The sequence below is a fragment of the Anomaloglossus baeobatrachus genome, chromosome 8 (genome assembly GCF_048569485.1).
Source record: "Anomaloglossus baeobatrachus isolate aAnoBae1 chromosome 8, aAnoBae1.hap1, whole genome shotgun sequence".
NCBI lineage: Eukaryota > Metazoa > Chordata > Amphibia > Anura > Aromobatidae > Anomaloglossus > Anomaloglossus baeobatrachus.
The window spans coordinates 14,840,508-14,860,697 of NC_134360.1; the positions used below are offsets into that span (position 1 = coordinate 14,840,508).

Genomic DNA, 20,190 nt, shown 5'->3' on the forward strand with positions numbered 1-20,190 from the left:
ATTTGGGCATAGGGAGCTTCCTCAAAAACAGACACCATCCTGCCCCTACACCCTTCAAGCACTGGAAAATGATAATGAGGAAATTAACTTTATTTCTCCAGGTATTCAGTCAGGGAGGAGCGGAATCAGTCCCTGCTCAGCACCTACTGAGTGGTGGCTTCAACCACACCCAGCACTGACAGACCGCCGGCTAAGCACTGTATCACTACAGAGCCGGTTCATTGCCGGGGAGGGAGGGGGTTTGAAGGAGTTTTGTTCCATGTACTAAACGGTGGCTGGAGGTGCGCTGGCCACACCTCTACAGTTGATAGCCAGAGGCTGCCGGTGGGAGGAAAGGGGGGGGGGGTTCATATAAAGATAATTTCCTCCAGGTAGTCAGAGTTTCAGTGCAGCGGCCACATGGCTTTGGAATGCTATTAATCTTCAGATTAACACTATCTGCTGTTAGTGTTTTGGGACATGACCAGTGCCCTTTGAAGATGACCCTGAGGGCTTCCAAGAGTCAACAAATTGAAAATGAAGAGAACGGTCAGCAAAGCAAAGGAATTGCTGGTGTGATCGGATAATTAGCATGAGGAGATGCACATCCTGGATCTCCACAGAAGAGACGAATTATGGTCTATAGTCACGTCACTGAAAGAAGACTACAAAGATTAAGGATTTCACGGGAAATCTTCAAACCCACACACATGTGTTGAGCCTCTAATTCAGGATGAGCCTATCTGAGAAATGCTTTTTTGGGACAGTGAATAGGCGCGAGTAGTAACCTGGGAAAAAGGTGAATGGCTCGAGAGAAAGCAAACATGCAAGGTTTAGTCCTTTGAGTCATTGAGAGAAAGGCTGACCCCAAAAAGCACTCCTTTCCCGGAGAGAAAATATTTGCGAGTCAAAGGCTCATTTACCCCAGGAATTTTACTTTTCCGTTTGAGATGCTGCTTTTTCTTGTTCAGTTCAGGCTGGAATTAAAGAAGAAAGTTCTCTCGCTGAGACTAGTTATATATCCAGGTAGAGATCTGTGTGTATATATACCTGAGATTTCTGTATATTTCAAACTTGAAGACGGACAAAAGACACACACCAGATTGTCTCGAGAGTTTCATTTGTAGCATAGGTCTGTTGAGGAGGGCCTTTTTATCAAATACTTGATTAACCTCTTGACATAGGGGATTGTGGGAAGTGTGTCGATTTGCCTTACATAAGTCAGTCATCAGAGGTATCCAAGATGGCCCCCGATGACATCATAGACCTGCCCATCAACATCAGCGCAGATCCGCCCAGATGACATAGACCTGCCCATCAGCATCACCACAGATCTGCTCATTGATTAACCCACCCATGAACATTACCACTAAATGGGCACATCCCAACATATCCACGCCCCTAGACTATATAAGAGGGAGTATGGCTCTGTTTGTCAGTGCCATTTTGCTTTGATCAGAAGAGAGTTCACATCTGACCTTTTGTCCGGTGTAAATTATTTTACGCATGCACTTGATCTACACCAATTAGGTCAGGCAGTAGACAACATGTGAACCCTGGTTAAGAGTTCACCCTAACAGCTCCGTCTTTTTTTATAGGGGACCTGGTTACATAAAATTACACAGCAGTTTCATAACTATTGGGATATGAATTGATATAAAACAATGATTCGGCAATCACGATCATTTTTGGTGTGATGGATTATCTTTAGTGGAGTCTTTCAGGCACCTGAATCACGTCCAAGATCATAAATAGTTTAACCTTGGACATAGAATATAGTGGTTTGGGCATTCCCATCATTGCCCTAAAGTCATTGTCCTACAAAGGGGAATTTTATCTGTATTTAAAAAGCTATAACTCCCATCCGGTAAAGGACAAATGTTGCTCAATCCTTGAAATGAACACGTTTGGAAACACAGATGATAATCTAGGAGAAAGGTTATTCAAGTATTTTTCAGAAATATATTTAAAACTAGAAAAATGTAACCATTTCATTCACAAATCTGCTTGGAGAAACAGGAGGATTCTTGTACCCCTGGAATACTACCATACGTCCCTGACTTGAGCATCGCCCATATGGGCAAGCCAGATGTATCTGAAGGAAAGAAACGTATCCTCACTCAAGTTTTGAGTAGGAACGGGAAAAAAAAAAAACCACAAAAAACAAAAACTTAATTCAGAGGAGTTTTTCATGGTCTTGAGTGGGCTGTCGAGGAAAGTTTTAGCTTAAATAAAGGTTGTCTATAAAATCAGAAAAATGGGAGGACGTCTTGTCATGATTGTGGGAAGAAAACTCCCCAATGAGGAAGAACCTCTGAGATCACACAGATGGTTGAGAAAGAACATCTACTGTTTTGGAGAAGAGTGTACGTTGCCCAAGTGAAGTCAGACTATTTCATCCAGGCCAATATGCCTCCTTCTATGACGGGAATGCCAAAGGTCTTTTTTGGATGCTGGATCAGCCACGGATGATCTAAGCAATGCGTATGCAAGACAATTCGCTGTTGCCCTGTCTGCAAGGCGTGAGAACTCATGATGGAAAGTAAGAGAAGTCCAGAACTTTCTACATTGGCTTTGATGTAATTGCTCATACCACACCTTGCAGGACTTGCAGACTTAGGCTGAAAATGACCTTGAAGAGCGTGTTAAACTTATTTGATGGTCACAGACGTACGGAGCACAGGCAACCAAGAAAACTGAGGATTGACAGGAGTGGAGCACTTGGCAACAAACATAATGAAAAAAAGAGGATGCAGAAGGGCACAGACACCAGTACCCAGAAGCAGCGAACAGCAGTGACGTTCCAGCCACCTAGCTGCCGCTGGAACGCAGGAGCCAGAGATGTGCCAGCAGAAATGGCTGCTAAGAAGTGAACAATAAGAGAACGGTGAGTAGAAGAGGCTGCTCTCAAGCAAAATAGGGCGCAAAGTGCCAATAGGTGGTAAAAGTCCACTCTCTCTCTCAAACACCTTGTCAACATAGCGAGCAGGTCTAGAGAGATTAATTACATCACTATGGGGATGGAACAAGTTGTCCAATTGTCCATAACAGTTGACCCAAACATGTGATATCAACTGCTACTTCATAAGTCTATTAGTTCTATTGGAATATTGTCACATCCAGGTGCTTTGTTTTTATACAGAAGCTTTGTCGCAGCAACAACATAATTTTTATTTATATAGCACCAACATATTCTGCAGCACTTTACAATTCAGAGGGGACATGTACAGACAATATGAGAATTACAGAATAATAAAACTCAGATACCGGCAAGGAGTGAGGGCCCTGCTCGCAAGCTTACAATCTATGAGAAAATAGGGGAGGCACAAAAGGTAAAATGGAGGGGGAAAAAGCTTATCATATATGGTCCAGCAAGCAATCTAATAGGGGATTCAAATACAGATGCATGAAGCGGTCGCCAGCCAGCATGTGTATAAATACATGTAGAGTGTACAAATGTACATGAAGAGGAATGCAACCAGAAGATACAGGGGACAAGAAAAGGAATAAAACTTTGTAAAGGGCAGAATGGGAATAGTTACACGAGTGAGGTGAGGTGATAGGCTAGTCTAAAGAAGTGTGTTTTAAGGGACTTAAGCGGGCTTTACACGCTACGATATATCTAACGAGATGTCAGCGGGGTCACGTCATAAGTGACGCACATCCGGCATAGTTAGTGATGTCGTAGCGTGTGACAGCCATGAACGAGCAGAAATACTCACCTTCTCGTTCATCGTTGACACGTCGCTCATTTTCTAAAAATCAAACGTCCTGTTTATAGTTTCCGAGGCAGCACACATCGCTCCGTGTGACACCCCGGGAACGATGACCTGCAGCTTACCTGCGTCCCGCCAGCAATGCTGAAGGAATGAGGTGGGCGGGATGTTTACGTCCCACTCATCTCCGCCCCTCCGCTTCTATTGGCCGGCCACTGTGTGACGTCGCTATGATGCAGAACGTCCCTCCCCCTTCAGGAAATGGATGTTTGCCGCCCACAGGGAGGTCGTTTGGAAGGTAAGTACGTGTGACGGGGGGTTACAGCAATGTGCGACACGGGCAAGAAATTGCCCGTGCCGTACAAACGATGGGGGCGGGTGCGATCGCAAATGCGATCGCACAATTAATTGTAACATGTAAAGCAGCCTTTAGTCTTTCAAGATTAGAGATGTGCGAACCTTTGAAAGTTCGGTACATTCGAACCTTAAAAAGGTTCGGTTTTTGACCCCAACTTGATTTGAACCTCAATGGAAGTCAGTAATTGGGCATTTCGCGGCTCCATCCACCTGCTCCACAAACAGAACCCTTCTGGGGAAGGGTGGGCCGGGTTTTTCAAATCTTCATTTTCTTTGTGCACACTACATCTAATCACGCAGATTTTACCTCCAGTGTGAGCCGTTCAATCAGTGCAAGCGGTTCACACTGGGCTGAGCATCACTCATACTCAAGTACAGCGCGGCTCACTTGAGTAGTTTGCACTCGTAACTCACTCAAACTTCGAACCTGAACGTTGGTTTTTGGAAGTCTGTTTCTGAACCCAAACTCAGATCAGCAAACCTCAGGTTCACCCCTCCCTCTTTAGATGTTCAGTTCGTGATCATTTCCAGTCCGTTTCTTTCCGTATCACCAAGTCTTTCCTGAAGAGATGCGCCGTGTATTTTTTCGATCTTTCCATGATCTATTGTAGCTCAGTTCATTTTTTTTCCTGGTGGTGTCTTTCAACATTCTGGCTCTTGGTTGAAACTTTCTCTTTGATCTTTCGGTATGCCTTTCTGGTTTCGCCCTTCAGATGTTCGTTTTCAATCTCTGTACATAGCTTTTGATAATAAAGTTCTTTGCTTGAAAAAGCGCTCTTCAGTCTTTTACTGATTTTGTCTGCAACCTGCTTGTTACCTTTTACTATTAAGCAAGTCATGTGCACAGGTAACCATTACCATCCACTTTTTAGAAACTGCCATAGGTAATAAGACATCCTGAAATGGTAACATGTTGCGGTGTACTTGATAAAGCCGAGCAGCACATTCTGGGTCTCCAATATTTGCCTTGCAGTAGATACTGCCCTTTTTTTATTGAAAATTAAGACTACACCATTTTTACTTTGCTGAAATGAGATTTTCACACACACACATACAAAGTGTAATGATGATGAAATGATCTGTAAAGGTTTTTTTTTTTTCTAGTGAGGATTGTTACCGTTTTTCTTACCAAAATATTTAAAAAAAAGGACTCCAAGAGTGTGGCCACTCGAGTTGCACATGGAGCCATGGGACTGAAAATGATCGGGCCCCAGGCTCCCCTGTCACATCACCTAACTCTCACATACCAACTTTTTATTCTTTTTATCTAACATGAACATCTTGAAATCTAAAAAGCAGCACCAATGCTTGGTCTGTACGGTAACCCCTCTGACCTCAAAATCTAAGAGCAACAATTTCTCAACCACACAGCAGTATGTTCCTAGAGGAAGCTCTGAAATGCTTATATAACCAACACTTTTTCTCTAGTAGAGGTTCTGCAAAACCAGACTGCTCCGACCTCAAGACGTATGGAACCATGGACAAAAAGGGCTTCCGCATATGCTACAGTTACAACAATGCTTTATACATAAGTTTGGATGACACACATTCCTCTCCTCACCTTGTGGTTTTTCATCTCTAAGATTTCCAATATGATCCTCAGGTATTCTTCCTTCCTCTCCTGGGGGAAACCAGTAGTTAGAAATCATGGATTCTTATCTAGGGTCTAGTCTATAGAATCCAATAGGTTACAATCAGGAGTTTGGCAACCCAACTACTACAATTTATATTCGCTTTACGAGGTGGAAGAATGATTGATGGAGATGCTAAAAATGACAGGTACACACAAACTTTGATGTTATACAATGCAAGAGCAAACTCCCACCCCCTCCTCCAATTTTATTTTTTTTGCGTCCCTTTATTGGTAATAGTCCAGATCCAGCACAAAGACTTGTATAAATAAAGTCATGGTGGGTAGACAGGGAAGGAAAACGTACAAAAGCTCCTAGCAGCCTTACATATTGTTAACATCATACACAAGCAGCTAAAAGGTAACAGCACAACAAAAACACAAAACCACATGAAGAGTACAGTATAGAGCCGAATAGTCCAGGCAAACTCACGCTGTAGTCATGACTCCATAGGATACATATATCCTGCAGATAAACTTTAACCCCTTCATCCCCGGGCAATTGTCCATTTTAGTTTGGGGGTTTTCCCTCCCCTTTTTCCAAGAGCCACAACTTTTTTATTTTTCCATTAAAAGGAACGTGTCACCAGCATTTTCCCTTATGAGCTGCGGCCACTACCAGTGAGCCCCTATATACAGTATTCTAGTATACTGTATATGAGTGCAGGCCGCTCTGTAGAACATAAAGACCTTTATACACCTGCTCTCGATCCAGCGCCTCCTCCATTTTGTGCCCTCAGCCGGGCAGATCAAAGTGCGCATGTGCAGGAGCATAATGGTTACCTCTGTGTGGATGATGTAGGACGCATCATCCACACGAAGCTTTGAAGGAGGACGGTGACTGCACGGACAGAGGAGGCACCGGACCGAGAGCACTGACGCCCATCGGACCGGACCGGCCCGTAGGGGAGTATAATAAAAGCTCTTTTTTTTACGTTACACAGAGCGGCCTGGCCTCTTATATACAGTATTCCAGAATACTGTATATAAGAACTCACTGGTGGTGGCCGCAGCTCATAAGGGAAAAACCTGGAGACAGGTTCCTTTTAATAATGCTTGCTTTTTTTACAGGACAAGTTGTACTTTTGAATGACATCATTCAGTCTGCCACATAGTGTACTTGAAAAGTGTGTGTGTGTGTGTGTGTGTGTGGGGGGGATATTCCAAGTGCGGGGAAATTGGATGAAATGAAAAAGAAAAAAAAAAAAGAAATTCCGCAATGTTTTGGTTTTGTTTATCTATTAGTATCCCTGGCATGAATGCTGCAGATGCAGCCAGTGGTGGTGGTCCGTCAAGAAGGTATTGTGTGGCTTCATTACTAGCCCCCCCTCATTTTTCTGATCTTAAAAAGTGATGGATCCCTTTCGTATGGGACATCTACACAACGTCTGCATACCGGTGAGATTGGTCCAATTTTCCATTGTTCATTTTTTACAACTTGGGCAGTGGACTTGCCAAACTTTATTATTGACCCACTGTCACTTCAACTTTGATGAGACTTTCTAATAGGTATTGGCGTTTGGGTTATACTGAATAACCGATCTGTTGAGCGATAATTTTTGTCTGTATTTCATGTGTTTTTAATATGGCTTTTTTTAACCGACTGATTAAAAGTTAAGTTTTTGTTGTACACTACCCAGGCTGAGTATTTTAATGTTCACTATACGGTAAAACTGACCTGGTGATGGGAGTCCCAGAGTACATACATAGCAAACACACACAAATATTTATTTTAAGTGTTTTTTTTTTTTAAACAAAATAAAAAATAAACAAAATAAAAAATAATGGAGCTATTAGAGGCCTCTGATGTCTGATTAAATCAGCTGTTAAGTGCAAGAAAATATGCAGGCTCAGCACGTGAGCCCGCATTAAAAGGCAAGGAAGCAGCCAATAACCTACATGAACGTTATCTGCCATGAAGGGGTTAATAAAACAAAACACAACAGTTAAGCTCCTTTAAACAAAAATTAGTTTGGAATAGGGTTTATGGGGCAAAGTTTATCATTTTATGTAAGATGTCAAGTAATGGTCCTAAGCGCTGGTCTTAAAGGGAGCTAAAGTATACTAATGGACATGCCCACATAAAGCACATGGTCGTGGCTGGTACACTCAGTTGCAGCCTATATTTGCACACCTTCTTTATGACATGTCCAGGAGTAATAAAGCTGTGAAATTAGCAGGAATGGATCCAGAGTGCCTTGCTTCAATGCCCAAGATAAATAAATATATTTGGTTCAGAAGGTGTCAAGCGTGTGTGGCGGCAAACAGGTGATGAGGACAAAGACAAGTGAGTCCTGCCTACAGTAAGGCATGGTGGTGGAGGATCATGGTTTGACCCCATGAGTGCTGCCGGCTGCGGGGGGTGGGTTTGTGGGGCGCTACAGTTCATTGAGAGAGCCATGAATGACAACATGTCCTGTGACATACTGAAGCAGAGTATGATCCCCTCTGTTCATATTTCAACATGATAATGACCCCAAACACCTCCAAGACCACCACTGCCTTTCTGAAGAAACTCAGGCCAACTGTCTCCAGACCTAAACCCTACTGAGCTTCCGGGGGCCTCCTCAAACAGAAGGTGGAGGTGCGCAAGGTCTGTAACATCCCCAAGCTCAATAATGTAGTCATGGATGGAAGAGGATCCAGCAGCTCCTGTGAAGATCTAGTGACCTCCATGCCCAAGAGAGGCAAGGCAGTGCTGGAAACTAATGGTGGCCACAAAAAATATTCACACCAAAGGCATAATTTGGCAATTTTCACTTTGGGGTGTACTCACTTTTGTTGCCAGCGGTTTAGACATTAATGGCTGTGTGTTGAGTTATTTAGACAGAGGACATCAAATGTAGTGTTATACAAGCTGCACACTAACTACTGTAGATTGAATCAAAGTGTCAGATATTCGGTGTGGTCCCATGAAAAGATAATAAAATACTTACAAAAATATAAGGGGTGTACTCTATTTTGTGATATAGTTATCTGTAGGCTAAAAAAAAATAAATTATGCTTAATGTAAAAACTGGATTTTACGAATAGGAAAAATTCTTAATAGTATTGTACTATGGGTATAAGTCCTGCTGCTTAAAAAAAATAAAAAAAAGGCTCCATTTAAATGTGTGTAGGTTATAAAGAATTTTTTACAAAAAAAAAATGTATTTAATTTGTTACAATACATTAATATGTAGCCTAATGTGACTGGTTTAGAAAAACGTTCACCGCACACAAGCAAACACAAAAGTTAAAAATAAGCAGACGATCTACCTGTAATTGGGATCAGTTTCCAGTGCATTTCAGAATCCACGTTGCTTGAATTAGAATTCTGTTGCGAATAAAGTTCTTCTGTCGGCGTGCTTGGACAAGGACTGGCATAGCCCGAATACGGTCCCTAAAAACAAATTGAAAGCAACAAAATTATAAAAAAAAAAAAAAGTATTAGGAAAGACCGGATTTCTGTACTTAAAAGTAAAATTGTAGGTTTAACGCTAAAACAATAATATGATAGCGATATCTATATATATAATTGCCTTATTCTGTCTGTCTGTCTGTCATGCTTCAAAATTGTGTCCTTCCGGTGACATTGTGTCGTTACAGTGACACAAAGCTGATTGGCCGCTGGCCTCGCCATGGCCCCGCCCCCCCACACGGATTGGCCGCTCGCCCAGGCTGCGCCCCCCCACTGACACGGTCACGGAGCCACGAATCCTAGGTGAGTACTGTACACCCCCCCCCAAGCCCCCCCAAGCACCCCCCCCCCAGGGCCCCCCCAGGAGCCCACATCAGCGTGCGCCACCGCCGTATGCTGCTGTGGGCTCCCGTGCGAGCGGGGGACGGGATACGTTGGTAACTATTAGTTACCAGCACATCAAGGTCCTGCACCGGCCGGAGATCCTCACGCAAACACATAACAGCACACACACACACATACACACACATCAGATCACACTCACTCTCACAAACACCTCACACACACCTCACACACACATCGCATCCACATACTCACAGCATCCGGTGATATCGCTTGCTTCTCGGCGGCGATACTGTGTTGTGAGCTTCCAGGACCTGACGGAGGATCACATGGCCAGAAGCATGTGGTATCTCCGGATGTTGTGACTGTGAGCGCGTATGTGCGTTATCGTCAGTGTCTGTGTGTGTGAGTGTATGCGATCGGTCGGGTGTGTGTGAGTGTATGCGATCGGTCGGGTGTGTGTGAGTGTCGGGATCGGGTGTGTGAGTGTCGGCAGAGGAGCACGGCGTGCTGGAGGAGGCACGGAGCAGAGAGACTGATCTTGGGGAAGGCTAGGAGGGGGACGCTGATGCTGGGGGAGACTGGGAGAGGAAGGCTGAGCTGATGCTGGGGAAGGCTGGGAGGACGGAGGCTGGGAGGAGAGAGGCTGAACCTGGGGAAGGCTGAGCTGATGCTAGGGAAGGCTGGGAGGACAGAGGCTGGGAGGAGAGAGGCTGAACCTGGGGAAGGCTGAGCTGATGCTGGGGAAGGCTGGGAAGACGGAGGCTGGGAGGAGAGAGGCTGATCCTGGGGAAGGCTGAGCTGATGCTAGGGAAGGCTGGGAAGACGGAGGCTGGGAAGAGAGACGCTGATCCTGGGGAAGGCTGGGAGAGGGAGGCTGATGCTGAGGGAGGCTGGAAGGAGAGAGGCTGATGATGGGGAAGGCTGATGCTGAGGGAGGCTGGGAGGGGAAAGCTGATGCTGGGGAAGGCTGGGAGGACGGAGGCTGGGAGGAGAGAGGCTGATCCTGGGGAAGGCTGGGAGAGGGAGGCTGATGCTAGGGGAGGCTGGAAGGACAGAGGGTGATGCTGGGAGAGGCTGGAAGGAGAGAGGCTGATGCTGGGGAAGGCTAGGAGGATGGAGGCTGGGAGGAGAGAGGCTGATCCTAGGGAAGGCTGGGAGAGGGAGGCTGATGCTGGAGGAGGCTGGAAGGAGAGAGGCTGATGCTGGGAGAGGCTAGAAAGAGAGAGGCTGATGCTGGGGGAGGCTAGAAGGAGAGAGGCTGATGCTGCGGGCAGAGAGGCTGATGCTGCGGGCAGAGAGGCTGATGCTGGTGCAGCATGGGGAATGGAGCACGATGGGGGGTGCGCAGCATAGGGGATGGAGCACGATGGGGAGTGCGCAGCATGGGGGATGGAGCACGTTTGGGAGTGCGCAGCATGGCGGATGGACCACGTTTGGGAGTGCGCAGCATGGAGGATGGAGCACGTTTGGCAGTGCGCAGCATGGCGGATGGACCACGTTTGGGAGTGAGCAGCATGGCGGATGGAGCACGTTTGGGAGTACGCAGCATGGCGGATGGAGCACGTTTGGGAGTGCGCAGCATGGCGGATGGAGCACGTTTGGGAGTGCGCAGCATGGTGGATGGACCATGTTTGGGAGTGCGCAGCATAGCGGATGGACCACGTTTGGGAGTGCGCAGCATGGCGGTTGGACCACGTTTGGGAGTGCGCAGCATGACGGATGGAGCACGTTTGGGAGTGCGCAGCATGGCGGATGGAGCACGTTTGGGAATGCGCAGCATGCCGGATGGTGCACGATGGGGAGTGCGCAGTATAGCGGATGGAGCACGTTTAGGAGTGCGCAGTATGGCGGATGGAGCACGTTTAGGAGTGCGCAGCATGGCGGATGGAGCACGTTTGGGAGTGTGCAGCATGGCGGAAGGAGCACGTTTGGGAGTGCGCAGCATGGCGGGTGGAGCACGTTTGGGAGTGCGCAGCATGGCGGATGGAGCATGATGGGGGGTGCGCAGCATGGCGGATGGAGCACGTTTGGGAGTGCGCAGCATGGCGGATGGAGCACGTTTGGGAGTGTGCAGCATGGCGGATAGAGCACGATGGGGAGTGCGCAGCATGGCGGATGGAGCACGTTTGGGAGTGCGCAGCATGGGGGATGCAGCACGATGGGGAGTGCGCAGTATGGCGGATGGAGCACGTTTGGGAGTGCGCAGCATAGCGGATGGACCACGTTTGGGAGTGCGCAGCATGGCGGATGCAGCACGTTTGAGAATGCGCAGCATGGGGGATGCAGCACGATGGGGAGTGCGCTGCATGGGGGATGGAGCACGATGGGGGGTGCGCAGCATGGGGGATGGAGCACGTTTGGGAGTGCGCAGCATGGCGGATAGAGCACGATGGGGAGTGCGCAACATGGCGGATGGAGCACGTTTGGGAGTGCGCAGCATGGGGGATGCAGCACGATGGGGAGTGCGCAGTATGGCGGATGGAGCACGTTTGGGAGTGCGCAGTATGGCGCATGGAGCACGTTTGGGAGTGCGCAGCATGGCGGATGGACCACGTTTGGGAGTGCGCAGCATGGCAGATGGAGCACGTTTCGGAGTGCGCAGCATGGGGGATGCAGCACGATGGGGAGTGCGCTGCATGGGGGATGGAGCACGATAGGGGGTGCGCAGCATGGAGGATGGAGCACGATGGAAGGTGCACACCTCCCCCCAACACACACACACACGCGCACTGCACAACACACACACACTGGGAACCACAAACAACGCCCTACACAGACACCCACACACACAGACAACGCTGCACACACACAACACCCAACACACACAAATATACGCACATACCGCACAACACACACATTGCTCAAAACATACCTCCCCCCAAAACACACCACACACACACAAACCGCACAACACACACACACACACACACACACAACGCTACAGACACACAGCGCTCCACAAACAACGCAACACACGCAACACACATACAACACCGCTCTCACCCCCCGCCACACCCAGAACATGTACAGCGCCCTACACAAACACTTGGTAACTACACACAACAACATCTATATATATATATATATATATATATATAACAAAAATCATACATGAACTACACAATACGTAAATTCTAGAATACCCGATGCGTAGAATCGGGCCACCTTCTAGTATATATATATACACACATACACTCTGCCAAGTGGGCTATATACCCTGTATACCCAGGCATGACGCTAACTCTTATAGTTTAGTGACAAATGCAATTGGACAGCAGCCCACAAAGTGAAATTTTGTAATGAGAAGGCGCCAGGAACCATCAGGATTTGAACCCATGAAAGACATTAAAGGGAACGTGTCAGGTGCAACGTACACCCAGGACCACGAGCAGTTCTAGGTGCATATTGCTAATCCCTGCCTCACTGTCCCTGTATATACTAGCATAGATAAAGAGATCTATAGAAAAAGTATTCCTAAAGATCTTTTACCGTATGCTAATGAGCGAGAGCACTAGTCCCAAAGGGCGTTTGATCCCCTGGCTGATCGCCCCCATTAGCATATTAGTACACCCCTATTTGTATGCTATCATGCTAATGAATGTGCAGCGTCAGAGGATTATCTCACTCACCTCTCCGCCGCCATCGTGTCTGACGCCGGATTTCGTCTCAGTGTGCATGACCCCAGAGGTTGGGTCATCCGCACTACTTCAGTTTGAAGCCAGGACGCGTACACCCGGCTTCATAGTGCGCATGACCGAAACACCTTACGACACAATTTGGAACTGGCAGAAGGCGGAGAGTGAATCTTAAAGAACTTGACAAAGGACCAGTGAGATACCTTGCAAACTAGACAAAATAAATAAATAAATAAATAAAAAAGGCCTCATAGCTAACTGACCAGAAGGCCCCAAATGCCCTTGCAGAATAAGCGGTAACCCAAAAGGACAGAGTTACCTTTGGTCTTATAGGCTTCAACAACAGGCGAGCAGTCACTTTGTCATCTAGGAGACCGAAAAGCCTTTGCGGGGCCAACTGACCTCTAATTATAGAGCCAATTTCGACCTCTATGACCAGACCAAATTTTACAAATCTGACCAGTGTCACTTTATAATAACTCTGGAGCTTCAAAGAATCCCAGTGGTTCTGAATTTTTTTTTTTTGGTGATACATTGCAATTCATGATAGTTGTAAATTTAGGATGAATTTTTCTGCATTTATTTAAAGAAAAAAAAATAGGATAATTTGTCAAAAATGTTGAAAAATTTCACAACTTTTAAACTTTGAATTTTTCTGCCCTTAAACCAGAGAGTTCGGTCACAGAAAATAGTTAATAAATAACATGAAATATCTACTTTTAGAACAGCACCACTTTTTTCAACAACTTTTTTTTTTTTATTTAGGACATTAGAAGGGTTAAAAGTCTATCAGAAATTTCATTTTTCCAACAAAAACATTTTTTAGGAACCACATCACATTTGAAGTGACTTTGGAGGGGTGCAGTTTTTAGAATGGGGTCACTTTATGGGATATTTTCTGTCAAATAGGCCTCTCAAAACCACATTCAACAACTTTAACCCTGCAGGTGCTTCACAGGAATTAATGCAAAGAACAAAAAGTAAATTACATGTTACTTAAAAATGTAGCTTTACTCTCGTTCAAGAAAAATCACAAAGATACAAGTATTGTATACATAAGTATAAGTGTTGATACTTGTGATTTTCTTGAAGGAGTCTGTTCTCAGAAACGTGTTGAACGAATCACAAATCAAACCATCCTGTTTTCATTCCTTTGTCAACAGCCGTGTGGCGATTTAACCCCTTCATCTCCCACCTATTTCATTCGGTCTTTTGGGGACTGTGGCGGCCGTCTTTTCTACATGTGATTGTGGCGATTGTGACCTAGCACAACCTATCCAGGTGAGCCCTTTCACGAATTCAGGCTTATCCATTTTATCAATGGTAAGACCCTATATGTGCAATTTTGTTTTCTCTGACGCCTCATTGGGGGACACAGGACCATGGGTGTTCTGCTGCCTATCCATAGGAGGACACTAAGTAGATGCAAAAGCATAGCTCCTCCTCTGCAGTATACACCCCCTGGCCGGGCCAGGCAACCTCAGTTTTAGCTTAGTGTCTGTAGGACGCACTTCCTTTCAAGGTTTGTTATTTTTTGAGGGCGACGGTTTCCTTTTGGGACCGATCTCCCACTACTATCAATGGGCGGGAACGTGAAGTGTTGCCTACACGTACCCCGCGACGCCGGATCCTGGGCTGGACGACGGGTTCCATAGACACCGGTTTTCCAAAGCCCAGGGCAGAGGCACAATTCCTCAGCCCCTCTTTGCAGGCTATGAGTTGAATATGGCATCAATTCCTCAGCCCCTCTTTGCAGGCTCTGAGATGAATATGGCACCGTTGTGACCGGACACAGCAAGCTGACTCTGCTCTTGTCACTGCCTGGATTGAAGCAGTGTTTAAGGTGAGATCCCCCCTGACTGGTTTCCCAGACAAAGGGAGAAAAGGCTGTGCAGGAAAGGTTCCCAGGGCTGAATATACAGTATTTATTATGAGAAAGTCCCTGGCTAATGCAAGGAGGAGAGCCCCAGGAATCCTGAACACACAGTGTTAAACTATGTGCGCACGTGTGCGCTCTGCACCGCACCTAAAAGGTGCACTTCAGAGCGCGGCTGAAAAGCTCCGTTCTGAAGCGCGTGGTGCCGCCAGAGAACGTGCGCTCTGCATGCTGCCTCTCCCTATAGACAGCATGCAAACCGCACGAAAGAAGTGACATGTCACTTCTTAGAACGCAGCGATTCGGGCAGCAGCCGAATCGCTGCATTCTAATAGGCCACATGCGCACGGCTCCTGCATAATCTCCATAGATTGTGCAGGGGACGCAGGACGCAGGCAGTTACGCTGCGGTGCAGAACGCAGCGTAACTGCATGCAATACGCACACGTGTGCACATCCCCTTAACTTTTCCCTAGCTTGCTGGCTGGAGGAGGGGGGGGGGGGGGGGGGGAGAAGTCCCTCCTGTTTGCAAACTCCTGCACAGATAATTTGCCAGTGGCAGCAGGGAGGTGGTGGCTAGAGAATCACAGAGCTGGGGAGCAGTGTACCAGCACCACACTGCTCAAGGACGTTGGACGCCCCAGGAGTCTTCCCTACCCATCAACATCCTGGAACTCCGCGCGATCTTCCTCGCGCTCAGAGCGTTCTGCCCTCTGCTAGCGGGTCGTCAGATTCGAGTCCAATCGGACAATGCGACAGCTGTAGCCTATATCAATCGGCAGGGGGGCACCCGCAGCAAAGCGGCTTATCTCGAGGCCCACAAGATCCTCAGCTGGGCCAAATCGACGGGATCAGTGATATCAGCGGTACACATACCGGGGGTAGAGAACTGGGCAGCAGACTTTCTAAGTCGCCAAGGCCTGGCCGCCGGAGAATGGTCTCTCCACCCAGAAGTGTTTCTACACATCTGCACTCGCTGGGGCACACCAGACGTGGACCTAATGGCCTCAAGGTTGAATGCAAAAGGTACCCGCGATCATAGCCAGGTCACGCAACCCGCAGTCCATCGGCGCGGATGTTTTAGTCTGCTCCTGGCACCAGTTCCGCCTGCCTTACATATTTCCTCTTCTACCCCTGCTGCCGCGGGTAATCAGGAAGATCAAGGCAGAGGGAGTCCCGGTGATACTAATAGCACCGGACTGGCCCAGGCGCGCCTGGTACGCCGAATTAGTACAAATGCTCGCAGACGTACCGTGGCGCCTTCCAGACATTCCAGACTTGCTGACCCAAGGGACCATTTCCCATCAGAACTCCAGAGCCCTGAAGCTGACGGCATGGCCATTGAGACCTGGGTATTAAAAAGAGCGTGATTCTCCCCCGCTGTTATTTCCACCATGATCAGCGCCCGAAAGCCTGCTCCACCGTACGTGGAAAATCTTCCTTTCATGGTGCAGAGAAACTAACGTCCAGCCTATGCCTCTGGCCATCCCCAGAATTCTCGACTTTCTACAGTCTGGCTTGCAAGCGGGGTTGGCCCTCAGTTCCCTTAAAGGGCAGGTCTCAGCACTCTCAATCTTCTACCAATGCCGCCTGGCTCAAAAACCGCAAGTCAAGACCTTCCTCCAGGGTGTTTCTCATCTAGTTCCCCCGTACAAACGGCCGCTGGACCCATGGGACCTCAACCTCGTTCTGGACGGTCTCCAGAGGTCTCCCTTTGAACCCCTCAAGGAATCCTCCCTTGCTCTTCTGTCCTGGAAGGTAACATTCCTGGTGGCAATTACATCCATCAGACGGGTTTTGGAGCTAGCAGCACTCTTGCCGCGAGCCTTTCCTGATCTTTCACCAGGACAAGGTGGTTCTGCGCCCCCTTCCGGATTTCCTTCCAAAGGTTCTTACCCAGTTTCATTTGAACGAGGACATTGTTCTGCCTTCATTTTGTCCATACCCGGTTCATAGGGTGGAAAGGTCTCTGCATTTGTTAGACCTCGTCAGAGCTCTCAGATATTACATATCCAGGACAGCCCCCTTTAGGAAAACGGACTCTTTGTTCGTCATTACTGAGGGGCCTAAGAAGGGACAGGCAGCTTCAAAGGCGACTCTGGCTCGCTGGATTCGCTCTGCGATCCAGGAAGTCTACCGCCTGCAACTCAAGCCCATTCCTAGTGGGCTGCGGGCTCATTCCACGGCTTCCACCCGCGGCCATTAACACCTTAAATCTTGCTGCCAAAGTCTGGCAGCAAGATCTATATGTGCGCGGCCATGTTTTTTAACTTACCGCCGCCCCCACCGGAAGTCACGTGCGTGATCACGTGACTATCGGTGGTTGCCATCGTAGCACAGGGTCATGTGATGACGCCTGCAGCTATGAAGTTTCACTTTCGTTTTCCCTCGGCCGCGAGCATAGAGAAACAGAAAGTGACTGAATCTGCTGTTTACAGCTGTATAGCTGTGATCAGCAGATATATAAGAGCGATCGGATTGCTAATCGCTATAGCCCCCTAGGGGGACTTGTAAAATAGAAAAAAAGTTAAAAAAAAAAGTTTTAAAAAATAAAAATAAAAACAAAAAAACCCCTAAAAGTTCAAATCACCCCCCTTCACCCCCATTGAAAATTAAAGGGTTAAAAAATAAATAAATACACACATATTTGGTATTGCCGCGTTCAGAAATGCCCGATCTATAAAAATATAAAATCAATTAATCTGATTGGTAAACGGCGTAGTGGCAAAAAATTTCCAAACGCCAAAAATACGTTTTTTGGTCGCCGCAAGTTTTACGCAAAATGCAGTAACAGGCGATCAAAACGTAGCATCTGCGCAAAAATGGTACCATTAGAAACGTCAGCTCGAGACGCAAAAAATAAGCCATCACTGAGCCATAGATCCCAAAAAAATAAGAACGCTACGTGTTTTGGAAAATGGCGCAAAACGTGCACCACTTTTATTGAACAAACTTGTGATTTTTTTTTTAACCCCTTAGATACAAGTAAACCTATACATGTTTGGTGTCTACAAACTCGCACCGACCTCAGGCATCACACCCACACATCAGTTTTACCATATAGTGAACACTGAATAAAACATCCCAAAAACTATTGTGCCATCACACTTTTTTGCAATTTTTCCGCATTTGGAAAGTTTTTGCTGTTTTCCAGTACACCATATGGTAAAACTTATGGTTTTATTTAAAAGTACAACTTGTCCCGCAAAAATCAAGCCCTCATATGGCAAGATTGACGGAAAAATAAAAAGAAGGGAATTTTGTTTACTTACCGTAAATTCCTTTTCTTCTAGCTCCTATTGGGAGACCCAGACAATTGGGTGTATAGCTACTGCCTCCGGAGGCCACACAAAGTATTACACTTTAAAAAGTGTAACCCCTCCCCTCTGCCTATACACCCCCCCGTGCATCACGGGCTCCTCAGTTTTGGTGCAAAAGCAGGAAGGAGGAAACTTATAAATTGGTCTAAGGTAAATTTAATCCGAAGGATGTTCGGAGAACTGAAAACCATGAACCAAAAGAACAATTCAAAATGAACAACATGTGTACACAAAAGAACAAACAGCCAGAAGGGAACAGGGGCGGGTGCTGGGTCTCCCAATAGGAGCTAGAAGAAGAAGGGAATTTTGTTTACTTACCGTAAATTCCTTTTCTTCTAGCTCCAATTGGGAGACCCAGACAATTGGGTTGTATAGCTATGCCTCCGGAGGCCACACAAAGCATTACACTAAAAGTGTAAAGCCCCTCCCCTTCTGCCTATACACCCCCCGTGCTCACGGGCTCCTCAGTTTTGGTGCAAAAGCAAGAAGGAGGAAAAAATTATAATTGGTTTAAAGTAAATTCAATCCGAAGGAATATCGGAGAACTGAAACCATTCAACATGAACAACATGTGTACACAAAAAAACAGGGGCGGGTGCTGGGTCTCCCAATTGGAGCTAGAAGAAAAGGAATTTACGGTAAGTAAACAAAATTCCCTTCTTCTTTGTCGCTCCATTGGGAGACCCAGACAATTGGGATGTCCAAAAGCAGTCCCTGGGTGGGTAAATAATACCTCATAATAGAGCCGTAACCGGCTCCGTCCTACAGGTGGGCAACCGCCGCCTGAAGGACTCGCCTACCTAGGCTGGCATCTGCCGAAGCATAGGTATGCACCTGATAGTGTTTCGTGAAAGTGTGCAGGCTCGACCAGGTAGCCGCCTGACACACCTGCTGAGCCGTAGCCTGGTGCCGCAAAGCCCAGGACGCTCCCACGGCCCTGGTAGAATGGGCCTTCAGCCCTGAGGGAACCGGAAGCCCGGAGGAACGATAAGCCTCGAGAATTGGTTCCTTGATCCACCGAGCCAGGGTTGATTTGGAAGCTTGTGTCCCTTTACGCTGGCCAGCGACAAGGACAAAGAGTGCATCCGAGCGGCGCAGGGGCGCCGTACGAGAAATGTAGAATCTGAGTGCTCTCACCAGATCTAACAAGTGCAAATCCTTTTCACATTGGTGAACTGGATGAGGACAAAAAGAGGGTAAGGAGATATCCTGATTGAGATGAAAGGGGGATACCACCTTAGGGAGAAATTCCGGAACCGGACGCAGAACCACCTTGTCCTGGTGAAACACCAGGAAGGGGGCTTTGCATGACAGCGCTGCTAGCTCAGACACTCTCCGAAGTGATGTGACTGCCACTAGGAAGACCACCTTCTGTGAAAGGCGCGAGAGAGAGATATCCCTCATTGGCTCGAACGGTGGTTTCTGAAGAACCATCAGCACCCTGTTCAGATCCCAGGGTTCTAACGGACGCCTGTAAGGAGGTACGATGTGACAAACCCCCTGCAGGAACGTGCGTACCTGTGGAAGTCTGGCTAGGCGCTTCTGAAAAAAGACAGAGCGCAGAGACTTGTCCCTTAAGGGAGCCTAGTGACAAACCCTTTTCTAATCCGGATTGAAGAAAGGACAGAAAAGTGGGCAAGGTAAACGGCCAGGGAGAAACGCCCTGAGCAGAGCACCACGACAGGAAAATTTTCCAAGTCCTGTGGTAGATCTTGGCGGACGTTGGTTTCCTAGCCTGTCTCATGGTGGCAATGACCTCTTGAGATAAACCTGAAGACGCTAGGATCCAGGACTCAATGGCCACACAGTCAGGTTCAGGGCCGCAGAATTCAGATGGAAAAACGGCCCTTGAGACAGCAAGTCTGGTCGGTCTGGGAGTGCCCACGGTTGGCCGACCGTGAGATGCCACAGATCCGGGTACCACGACCTCCTC

The 20,190-nt window shown here is 47.3% G+C and overlaps 1 protein-coding gene across 3 annotated transcripts in view; it reads right to left on the reverse strand.

The window, feature by feature from the left end:
• The window catches only part of TASOR (transcription activation suppressor), a 191,335-nt gene that overhangs the window by 48,352 nt on the left and 122,793 nt on the right, over positions 1 to 20,190 (reverse strand). For 2 of the 3 annotated variants that reach the window (XM_075321320.1, XM_075321318.1), the window contains 2 exons: positions 8,941 to 9,064; positions 5,614 to 5,673 (listed from right to left, as the gene is read on the reverse strand). In XM_075321320.1, coding sequence (XP_075177435.1) covers positions 5,614 to 5,673; positions 8,941 to 9,064 — 184 coding nt within the window. The remainder of the gene's footprint in view (positions 1 to 5,613; positions 5,674 to 8,940; positions 9,065 to 20,190) is intronic. The other variant, XM_075321319.1, reaches the window with a different exon arrangement.